The sequence below is a fragment of the Podarcis erhardii genome, assembly GCF_964252035.2.
Source record: "Podarcis erhardii genome assembly, chromosome: 11".
In the NCBI taxonomy this organism is placed as follows: domain Eukaryota; kingdom Metazoa; phylum Chordata; class Lepidosauria; order Squamata; family Lacertidae; genus Podarcis; species Podarcis erhardii.
Window position 1 is genome coordinate 33,998,928 of NC_138501.1, and position 11,873 is coordinate 34,010,800.

General features: G+C 42.6%; 1 protein-coding gene across 1 annotated transcript; it reads left to right on the forward strand.

The window, feature by feature from the left end:
• Positions 1–202: 202 nt before the first annotated feature.
• SREK1IP1 (SREK1 interacting protein 1) lies at positions 203–11,619 on the forward strand. The gene is made up of 5 exons (XM_081880814.1): positions 203–713; positions 6,687–6,734; positions 8,508–8,648; positions 9,360–9,438; positions 11,284–11,619. Exons 1-5 carry the CDS (start codon positions 701–703, stop codon positions 11,471–11,473), a joined length of 471 nt encoding a protein of 156 aa, XP_081736940.1. The 5' UTR covers positions 203–700; the 3' UTR covers positions 11,474–11,619.
• The last annotated feature ends 254 nt before the right edge of the window (positions 11,620–11,873 follow it).

Here is an 11,873-nt window from a genome sequence, read left to right on the forward strand (position 1 = left end):
AGGCCAAACAAAAATCCCCCCGCCCACACAAATTTATTTCAAGAGCCTCTGAGCTAAAGCACCCGCTCCACGAATGGAAGTGTGCTGTTTCCTCTCAAAGTAGGGGAGGGGCATCCCCCGGCAGATATGGGATACTGGTACAACCCGCTGTGTCCGGTACAAAGTCTTCCGGCCGGGTAACGGAGCCGCAACTGTTTCTATCCGCCCTAGAACGGTGGAGATGGAAAAACTTTTACAGTATGCATGGGATTAAAGAAAAGTCCTTTACGTGTTTTTTTTTCTTCTTTAGCTACTGGGCTACTTTCATTCCGCTTGACAAGGGCCAGAAGCGCTGCCAATCAACTAGGCAGCCCGCCTCCTTTGGCTAGGAGTGGCTCATAGGAAGGGGACTATCGCACTACTGCAGGGTTTCTGTGCTGGTTGCGTGGCCTGGGACACCTTCGTCCAGGGATCAGCGAAGGGCCTCTCCCGTCAGCCTTAAAGCTTTTCCTCCGGGAATCAGAAATGGATTCGCTATCTGCAGTTCCTTCCCTTGTCTCCCTGGCAATACCGCCCTTCTTTCTCCTTCCTCCACCCCTCTTCTCTGCCTTATGGTACGCGCCGCTCCTGCTCGGGTCAAAGTTTTCCGGCGGGGAAGCGCTGCCATTGCTACCTCGTCCGGCCAAGAGCGGGGCATCGTGGCGTCTCGGTCGGGGGCTGCATGGCGTTGCCAGGTGAGCGGTTCAAACGGGGTGGGGGTGGGGCGGAAGGGCCACGCGCAAGATCGTGGCAGTGTGAAAAGTCACGGGTGCTGCATCTCCCGCCGCTCAAACCGAGGACGAGGGGAAGAGCCCAACGTGCTCTCGAGTTGAAGGGAGTCCCGGGGAGTATCTGCAGTGCTGTGCATGCCTACTCAGAAGTAGACCCTACTGAATTCAGTGGGATTTGCTCTGAAGTAAGTCGTCGGGATTGCAGTTTGGGGATGAAATCCTGCCGAACTCAGTGGAGTTTGTAAGAGTTGTGCTGTTAAGGGGCGGGACTCTTGCTCTGTCGGGGAGGGAATGTGTGCTAAAATGCGGAACTTTCTTAAACTGAACAGTCTTGTTTTGCTTTGCATTCTTCACACACGCAAGAACTTCAGATGGAAGGTTTCAGTTGTGTAAATTTACCGGGCTTAGCTAAAAGAAATAATAATAGGAATTGGATTATGGTGTCTGTATACTTCTTGTGGTTGTGATGTTTGTTTGTTTTTTAATGTGTAGTTTCACAGTGCCCGTTGTTCACCAAAAATCTAATCTGATCTCCAAGTGTTAAAAGAGGTACGAGCAGTGTTCTGCTGCTGTTATTGTAAAAAAACCTTAGGTGACAGTATTCATATCATGATAAATTGTAAAATGTCTCTCCCACTGCTTCCCTGTTCCTGCATGCTTGCCCTTTTCTCCTGAATTTGTGATTTATTTTTAATAAAGGGGGAGAGAAAATATTACTTAAAAGATAATAATTTCGTTAGAGTTGGGAGGGGTGGATTCCTACAGTTGTAATATGGAGACTCAGGAGAGCCTTTGCCAGTCAGAGTACACAATGCCAGGCAAGATGGAGAAATAAACTGACTTGGAGTAAGGCAGCTTCCTATTGCTGTATACAGCAGGCCCCTCCTGCTGGACCACTCTGGCCATGTAAAGTTGTGCTATATGAGAGGAAAGAGGCAAATGCCTGCTGAACTTCTCTGATGCTACTGTGTCCAGGAAACATCAAATGTCCTGTGTCCTGCTGGATCAGGCAAGTGGCCAGCATCCTGTTCTCACAGTGGCCTGCCAGGTGCCTGTGGGAAAGCCACAAGCAGGACCTGAGCTCAAGAGCCCTTAGCCCTGCTGCGGTTTCCAGCACCTGGTCAACAGGAGATGGGACAGGTGACACCTTGGATTAGTTGAGAGTTGATTTTAAGAACACACATGCAAATGAAACTGCATTCAAATGTTTTTTTGAGCTGTCAGCAAATACATTCAGTCCTAGTAACTTTCTAGGAATTTATATGAGGAAAAAGCAAAAGTTTTTACTGAAGCCCTTTGAGGCAAACTTCTGCAAATATTTTTTTCCCTTTATTTGACCCACACATAACTGAGAAATCATTATTTGGCACTCCCCTGACTTAGACAAGGAAGAATAAATATTAGTACCACCTGCATTTATTTACTTTGAACATTCAGGTGCATGTAGATAAGAAAGTTAGCAAGAGGGGTCATGCTTGGGTTAGTGGTTGTTGGAATATGTCTGCTATTATTGACCCATGGGTTCTTGTCTCTGCCCCCTCCCCCCAGCTTTAGGGTCTAATCAGGAGGGGTTGGGGAGTGACATCAAGGAAGAGGCTGGTGGGAAGGCACCTGTGGACAGATTATTATTATTATTATTATTATTATTATTATTATTTATATCCTGCCCTCCCCATCCGAAGCCGGGCTCAGGGCGGCTAACAACAATAAAATAATACAACATTCTAAAATATTTAATTATAAAATTAATTCAAATCAAATTGATGGCAACCATTGGGCTAGAGTTCTGTGAAGATTGCCAAAGGAAGGAGTCAGGCTGTGCCCTGGCCAAAGGGCTGGTGTAACAGCTCTGTCTTGCAGGCCGGGACAGAAAGATGTCATGTCCCGCAGGGCCCTAGTCTGTTGTGAAGTCTTTAGAACTACTCACATGCCTTTTTGCTTTAAACATTGGGCTTCATATTTATATGTGATGGGGGCAGACCCAGTTTTATTTCTATTTTTCATTTTTTTAATTAAATTTTCCACAATTATAACAAATACAATATAGAAAAAAGAAAAAAAACACACACAAGATAAAACACATTACTAAAAAAGAAAAACAAAAAAGAAATCATAAACACATATCTCTTGAAAACCCAATCTCTCTTACATTGCTAATTGACTTCCTCAGATCCCTCCCTTCTGAATTTCATTGTATCAGCTCTCCAATATCATTCTTAAACTAAAATTATTTCCAGCAATTAACTATCTTATTCTCTTTTCTTACTGTTCTAAATCCATCTTACTTACAATTAAATCCTATTTTAATCCTAGGCCTATTTGGTGCTTTCAGGTGACTTCTAATTATTTATATTACAATATTTACTCAAATAATCCGTGAATTTCTTCCAATCTTCTTGATATTCCTCTTCTTTCTGGTCGCAGATTCTTCCAGTCAGGTCGGCTAGCTCCAAAAAGTCCAACATCTTCATCTGCCATTCTTCCATCGTTGGGCAGACCCAGTTTTAAATAAGCAGGTCTGCAGCTGTTGCATCAAATTTGTACCACAATTGTCCGGAATCCAAGTGTGGACAGCATGTCAATCCACTTGTCGGAAGTGCTAATGGGTTGCATGTTTCTCCCCGTGTTGGCACTGTTTACCAAAAAGGCACCATAACAATATAATGATGATTTTGATAATAGCATAGTATCAAAGCATAATATAATTAGGTTCTTCTTATTAAGTGGGTGGAGTACTTGAATAAACATTGAAATAATGGATTTTAGAACTGTGCAAGGTTTTAAAAAGGGGGCTGCAGAAATCCTTGCTGCTTATAAACTTGTGCAGATTCTGAAATCAATAATGCTTTCCAAAGGCTATGTGAAATATAGATTTAAAAAAACATATTTGATTATAGAACTTCATTTAGGAAAGGAAGAACATTTATTCCCCTTTCCTAGAATTTATAGTTGAGATGGAAAATCTTTTTTTTTTTTTAAACCAGAAGTAAGAACTAGTGCCTTCAGGGATGATGGGAGTTGTAGTCAAACAACATCTGGAGGTCCACAGGTTCCTCATACTTGGTTTAGACTGTTATTGATATCTCCCCACCAAAAATATACAAACAACAAAATGGAGGAGAAGAAAAACCAAGTTTATAAACCCAAAATACAGTTCATGTTACAATACTGTGTAAAAATACAATACAAATAATTGTTATGTCAAAACTTTGTGGCATATATCAAGTAAAGCTGAATGGTCCCTCTGCCAGAATTACATACCAAGTTTGAAAAGTTCTGTTTATCTTATTCCTTAGAAATTCTTATGGGCATGACAATTGTGAATGATGAGAAAGTCCCATATTTATGCCAGGATTTGATAGTACATTTGTTTTGACATTTCCACTGTTTTAGTTTCTTTCCTTCAGAAATGTTGCACATACTAAACTAAGCAAAAGTGTATAACAACAAAGCAATCTTCTTTCAGCGTGGAGTATGATGTAACAAACTGTTGTCCCAAGTTAGAAGTTCATATTAATATCCTACAGTTTGGCTTAAGTTGATCTAAGTAAGTTCAACAACCACTATAAATATTATCTCACAAGGGACCAACACGGAGCCTCTAGATGTTGTTCAACTCCAACTCTGATCAGCATAGCCAGTGACCAGGGATGATGCAAGCTAGAGTTCAGTAACACCTGGAGGTTGCTATAGGCTACCCCTGTATTATCTGTATTTATTTAGTTATTTGCAGGATTCATAGCCTGCTTTGGGGAAAATCCTCAACGAAGCAGCTTACAGTACAAATCCTATGCAATGCTTTCTCCTTCCAAGAGAATAAGATCTTCTGTTTTTTCCTGCAAGTGATACAATAGGATAATTAGAGATAATGGACATTTGATCCATTTTTATCCCAGGTAGAAATCCATTTACTGTATAAAAATTAATCATATTTCCAAGGTGAAAGTTTACTTTTAAATATACCTTTTCTGTTTCATGCAGTAATACTGTAATTGAATAGTAGGGATAAGCTGAGTGGAGTTGCTAAACCTCAGAATCTAGTTTGTACAGTAATTTGATTTTTAAAAATAAAATAAATACCGTATTTTTTGCCCTATAGGACACACCGTCCCATAAGGCACACCTAGTTTTTTGGGGGGGAAATAAAGGGGAAAAAATTATTTCCCCCCCAGGCGCGGGGCTGGGGTGGGGGAGGCCCGCCCGAGCTTCCCCCGACCCCAGCCCCCAAACAGGCAGCTCTCTGCAAGCTGTGGGAGTCCCAGCGCTGGCTCCCGCTGCTTGCTGAGAGGTCCGCGAAGCCTGGACGCGCTGAGCTCAGCGCGCGCAGGCTTCAGCACGCAGGCAACTCTCCGCAAGCAGCGGGAGCGCTCCCGCTGCTTGCTGAGAGTTCCGCGAAGCCTGGACGCGCTGAGGTCAGCGTGCGCAGGCTTCAGCACGCAGGCAACTCTCCACAAGCAGCGGGAGCGCTCCCGCTGCTTGCTGAGAGTTCCGCGAAGCCTGGAGAGCGAGAGGGGTCGGTGTGCACCGACCCCTCTCGCTCTCCAGGCTTCACCGAAAGCCTGCATTCGCCCCATAGGACGCACACACATTTCCCCTTCATTTTTGGAGGGGAAAAAGTGCGTCCTATAGGGTGAAAAATATGGTAAATATCCCAGTAGATGTTTTGTTTTGCTGTTGCAATGGTTATTCAAAATGATCTGCAAAACCTTAATCAGCTCATTAGATATAAACATGGGGAGAGTTTTGAATTGAATTATCTTTTAAGTAATGGGCTATTTATGTACCTACCACCATCAGTACAATTCTGTTAATTTTATTTTGGCCCCTGCAGTTTCTATGGAAATGAATTCATTCAGCGGAGCTTTTTCATGCAAACCTAGTGTTGCTTAGTTTGTATGTTAATTAGCTTATGTTCACCATTATATTATTTTGAGCTGCTGCCCTCTGGTTAACCTCTACAATATTACTAATCTTTAAAAGTGAAAACAAAAAGGAATATGAAATCCTGATATATTCCAAGCAACCCCCCCCCAATTAGAATAATCTTCATTTACATGCATAAAGAAGCTTGTTGAATGTGTGCTAATATAGCCTTTGCAACCTAAGGAACAGCAATTTCAGGCTGGGGTAGACAGAGGCCTAGCTGTTAACTTTAACTCAGGTTTCCTTGAATCTTATGGCAGTTCTTGGTCAAGCAGAACCCACCAGGTTCACCAGCCTCATATATGGCTGCCATTAGTCCATCTATGCCGGGAAATGATGTATGTAAACATGATATTTGGCCCACTGAAGGTAGCACTGATAGCTTGTAAGAGAGTCACTGTGGTGTAGTGGTTAAGAGCAGTGGATTCATAATCTGGTGAACCGGGTTTGCTTCCCCGCTCCTCCACATGCAGCTGCTGGGTGACCTTGGGCTAGTCACACTTCTCTGAAGTCTCTCAGCCTCAATCACCTCACAGAGTGTTTGTTGTGAGGGAGGAAGGGAAAGGAGATTGTTAGCCGCTTTGAGACTCCTTAGGGTAGTGATAAAGCGGGATATCAAATCCAAACTCTTCTCCTTCATAAGGGGGAAATGGCATCTTAATTTGGCCAAGCATCCAGCCTTGCAAAACTGAAATGGCAGGGATTGATGCAAAAGGCATGTCAGTTATCATAATGCCTTTATCACACTTTGGGAACTTCTCTGGCTGTAAGAGTAAGTTATTCTAAGTTATGCAGTGTAACATATTTTGGTAATAGTATGTGGCTAGCGTCCTCTGGTCCATGGGGTCATGAAGAGTCGGACACGACTAAACAACAAATGTGGCAGATACAATTATTGATATTCTGTATATGAGAACGTTGTCAATACTGATGTGTATGGCAGATCAATTGTTACCCTTTATATTCCACATTTATCTATCTCAAACTAATATGAAATATATTTTGCCTTTCCAGGTGGAAATAAAGATAACATCAGAGCAGGGTGCAAGAAATGTGGCTATCGTAAGTATCTATAAAAACGAAGATATAATTATTTCCTAATATTTACCACAAACATCACTAGTTTGTTGTACTCAGGCAATGCCATTATCAGTGTATAGTAATTGAGTAGGAGCATATTTAATCTACAGAAAAAGACACTGATTTGGATCCTAAGAACTGTGAACAGAAGGAAGGAACACACACACAGAGTAAATTGTTAAACAAATTGCTGAAAGTAATATCAAAATAGGAGAGGGCAGAGGCTGTTAAAATGTCTCAGATTCATATTAGGGTAATATTTTTTCCACGGTTTTTGTGTGCTTACAGCTGGACTTGTGTACCTTTTTGTTAAACAACTCTTATTCAACCAGTGTTACCTATCATCAGCCTGCCTGACAGAAAAGCTGTCTTATGAAAAGATCCATTTCATGAAAGAAACCCATTTTTCCTCAGAAATGGGATCTCTTACCAAGCATTGCGAGTATTTGTCAGTAATAGTGAGATCCTGCCTGGAACTACAACTGGCCTATGCTCTTAAATGATTTGTTACCGCTGGATGTATTATGGGTTTGGTTTTTGGTTTTGTTTTACATTGTAAGTTCACCTGAGGGGGCTATGCCCAAAAAGATGAATTCATGCACATGCATACATAACACACAAAGATGACTATGCCCAGAGGCTTTCCTCATGAAATTTTTAGAACCAAGTGGTGGAATGCTATCTTTATGTGCACATTATAACATGCATTGCATGCATACACACTTCACTGCTTACGAGTCACATTTCGTGACAGTTGAAAGCCCACACAGGGTGGGAGAAAATCCATAGACTGGGGGATTTGATAGTGCTAATGCAAGAGAGGGGGAAATACTTTAAGCATGCAAAGCATTTTGTTCACTGCTGATCAGACTTCTACTGTAGTATTTTAAAACAACAGTTTTTGTTAATAATTTTAACTATCAAACTACACAGTTGTTTTAGGTTTGTTTGTGGAAATGCGGCACAGAGCTGCATAGTTTTGCAGAAGCAGCACTAAGGAAGGAGTGATTAGCTCTTTCCTTTTGGGAGTTTTTGCAATTAAAATCCACCCACCCACAAAAGCCCCCATTTCTCTTCTCCTGGCCCCATTAAGGCATTAATCATTCCTCCCCCAGGCACAGCTGCAACAGTCAACTTCACACACATCCCAGATATATTTTCCAAACCCCTGCACAAACATCCAACATGCCAGTAGGTTGGATAATAACAGCGAGCTACCGCTACACGATTCTCAGCAATATGGGTATAACGGCATTGGGCTACAATGCAGGATTTATACAACCCATGCACTTTCAGCCACAGAACCACCCTTCATCCCACCAATATTGGTATAATGGCACTTACATTTGTATTGGAAAAATTGGGTGGTACCAGCAAGTGTGGGGAGAGTTCCATTAAGCCTGCAGAGGTCATTCTGTTGGATACAACCCTTGCTTTTTCTTTTAAATGAAAACTGAGAATCTGGATCAGTAAATGGTGCAAACAGACATTGCATAGCATGGCAAGAATCCTAGTAAAATATGGCTGACCAAGCAATATGTCCCCCCAGCCTAGAATGCTGATGGGTTGGGACCTTAGCCAGGCTATGTTTCTGACAAAAGTCATTGGAACAACATTATCATTCGCATTGCTTTTTAAGAATAAAACGTTGGTTACACATAGTGGCAGGAAGAGTGTAATACAATCCCAGCAACCTCTTGCTAATTATTTTGTTGGCTTTTCCTTCCCCCCCGCCCATTGCTTAATTATATGCAGCTGGTCACCTGACATTTGAATGCCGAAACTTTCTTCGGGTGGACCCTAAAAGAGACATAGTTTTAGATGTCAGCAGCACAAGCAGTGAGGACAGCGAAGAGGAGGAGCTGGGAAAGCTGCAGGCCATTCCAGAAAAAAAGGGTAAGGTGCTTTTTTAAAAACATTGTACTCTTGTGTAATATATCTATATCTCCTGTCTTCCTTTTCTTAGAACAGTCTTCCACCCTACCTAAGTATCTGGTTGCTTATGTGTTACTAGAATAGCAACCAAGCAAAAAAATGATCCTTTTTAAATTTTGCAGTCATGCAGAACTAAAAGCTGCCCAGTTCTAGGTGTAAATAACGTTTTGAGATCTTCTGGGAAGGCTCCCCTTAGAGCTCCATCCTTGGTGATGCAAGACAGGACCTTATTTGTAGTGGTGCCCCGTTTATGGAATGCCCTTGCCTGTAAGATTCTCCTAGTGACAACCTTATTTGCACTGTGACTTCAGGTTAGAGTTATTTAACTCAAGGTTTTAGTAATTGTTAATCTCACTGCTTAATTTGCAACCGCCATTTATTGCGTTTTAAGATTACTAACTGTTTTATCACCCATTCCTGATTGTACATGGATTTGTTAGTTTTAATTATCCTGAAAGCTTTGTCTGGGAGAGTGCTTTGTGCTTGATTCTTGTTTGTGGGTTTCCTACAGGCATCTGGCTGACCACTGTGAGAACAGGCTGCTGGACTAGATGGGCCATTGGCCTGATCCAGCAGACTGTTCTCGTGTTCTTACCTCTTAAAGGGTTATAACAATTAAAGTAATGTACTATCTCTTCTTTTTTGAGGGGTAACATCTTTGTTAACTCACAGGAACTTCTGCGGAAGAAGAAAAGAAAAAGACCAAGAAGAAAGGCAAAGAAAAATCAAAATTAAAGAAAGCAAGGAAAAGGTATAATTTTGAAAGCTTTGTTTCTGCATAACAGGGAGAAGCTTGAAACCTATTGTGTTCAGATTGCCTTCAAATCTGAATCTCTGCATGTAATGACATCATTTAAAGATGGATGGAAAACCATTTGGGCTTTTTTCTAATCCAAGATTTTGTATGTTTAAAAAGTTTTTTTTACAATAGAAACAGAAATTTAATTTCTTTTCAAAGATGAATTGCTGTTGCTACTAAATCCTGCACGAATCTCTACAAGTAAAAGCATGTATTGGGTGGAGTGAGGATGCAATCGGGGCAGCAAAGTAGGCCTTCTTTGCTGCCTTCACTGCCACTAGTTAGGTATGATGATGAGCCTTATCAGTGTTCAATTGCATTCTACTGGAGTTTTCCTCTACTCGTGTTTGAGCTGCCTTCCAGTTTGTTTCCTCGCCTTAAGTATACCAGGGAGTCAAACAGGTTCTGCAAAGTGCGAGAGAGCACTTGGGTTTATTGTGTCAATGTCCCGAGCCATTCGGATGTTCCAGAGATCAGCTGGGATGGCGACGCTGGACCTGCTTCTAATGGCTGATGGTTGTGGAATGCTTTGCCAGGCAGATCCACCAGAAGAGGCACATTCCATTCCTTTGCTCATTGAAACCTTGCTTCATGCAGTGCAGACGGCCCCTTTTCTCACTGGTTTTCACTGGTCATTGGAGGAGTATCTCCAGAAAAAACCTTTTATGCTCTCCCAAGGTTTTCCCACAGGTTTCCTCTCACAGACAGCACAGACATATTGCCTAGGATCAGTATGAGAGGCAGACCGCAAAGACAGCTTCACTCAGCTGGTGAAACCGCTGCCATTCCTGTGTCCCACTGTCTCCAGGAAAAAACAAGCTGCCGTCGTGAGATGGAGGCAGAGGGACTCAGGAGCAGCGGCGGTTTCACCAGCGATATACCGTTGAGTGAAACTGCCATTGCCCTCTGCTGCACGTCCCTCAGTGGAGAAGTTTAAAGGAGCCCCCACTTCACCTCCAGCTTGGGCAAGCCGGCAGCCAGGTGTGGGCTCTGGGTGGAGACAGCTTAGCTTGGCTACTGCCTGGCTGCATCTTTTCAGAGGAAAGACGGAGCTCACCCTCCTGGTCCAAGGCAGCCAGATGGTGCAGGAGTTCTCTGATGCTTTTGCCAGGCCCAGCACTCACCAGCAGCCTCAGGCAGCCCCGCTCCGCAAGGCACCTTGTGGACTTTGTCGGGAGGGTGGCTGCGTCTTTCCTCCTGGGGTGAACGACAACCCCACAAGGAAAGAGATCAAAAGCACGGAGCCTGACAGGCTCTTTGTGCTTGGCTACCGCCGCCTGGTCTGTCTTCTGGGAGTGGGGGGCGAGGTAGCTTGCCCACCCCCTGCTCCTGCGAAGGGAGGCTCACAAAGGTGCCCCAATGTCCATCTAACCAGCAGGGACATTGGGGCTTGCTCAGCTGGGTGCAGGAGCCTTTTTACCCCCCCCCCCATCTGAGCAGCAGGCTGGGGCCAGCTGTATTGGCCATAGCCCATGAGGCACTGGAGTGAAAGCACCTCAGCTCCCATAATGAGAGCTGCGGCAGTTTCACCTGGCATCTTGCAGGCTGGGGCCAACGCAGCTTCTTTCAACATCACGGTTTATTGCCAAACTGTGATGTTTGGCTGTAATGTTGAGAACCCAATATTGCCCAGCCCTAGTGTTCAGGGTCCTCCGGTGTTTAGAACAATAGAGCTTAGGAGAAAAGTCCCTCTTTGGTATATTTAGCCAAGTTAATTCTTTTTAGTTAAAGATCTCTCAGATTCCAATATTTCACTATAGGGCATTGGTGTATAACACAATGTTCTTGTGTTTAAAGGTCTTGTTCCTCAAGTGCCACAGAAGAGGATGAGCCTAAATCGAAAAAGCAGAAATCCCACAAAAAGGAAAAGAAGGAGAAAAAGAGTAAATCCAAGAAAAGAAAACATCACAAAAAGGGGAAAAAGAAGAGAAAAAAGGAGAAAGATTCTTCATCTTCTGATAGCTCAGACTCTTCCAGCAGTGACTGAGGACCAAACCTAGGGATGTAGTTCAGTCCTGATTAGGAGTATAATGATGCCCAGTTAAAATATGTATATTTTTATTGAAAAAGCCTGTTATTTATAAATATTTCACCTTACATTAAAGTTTTTTTGGGGTTGTTTTTTTTTGGAAATTCAGAGAGATTTATTTCCCCCTAAGCATTACAACTGTTTTATCTGAACATCATATTGGATAAGTAGCTAGTTTTACTTCCTTATTGTTCAATGTTTTACAATCAATTGAAAATATTTGAGTTGATCTGTGGGACATTATGGTTAGTTTTGAAAGTTTTGTAACATTCATCAATGCCCTCAAACTTCTTCAAGAACTTGTAAGGAAATTAAAGCATTCTTATGAATGTTATAAACATTTCAAATTAGACACAAG

What these genes read in the sequence shown, in the direction of transcription:
- SREK1IP1 (XM_081880814.1), top strand. An exon ending in GTGCAAGAAATGTGGCTATC is followed by an intron (nt 6,735 to 8,507) that starts GTAAGTATCTAT and finishes AATTATATGCAG; the next exon opens with CTGGTCACCTGACATTTGAA. An exon ending in TTAAAGAAAGCAAGGAAAAG is followed by an intron (nt 9,439 to 11,283) that starts GTATAATTTTGA and finishes TTGTGTTTAAAG; the next exon opens with GTCTTGTTCCTCAAGTGCCA.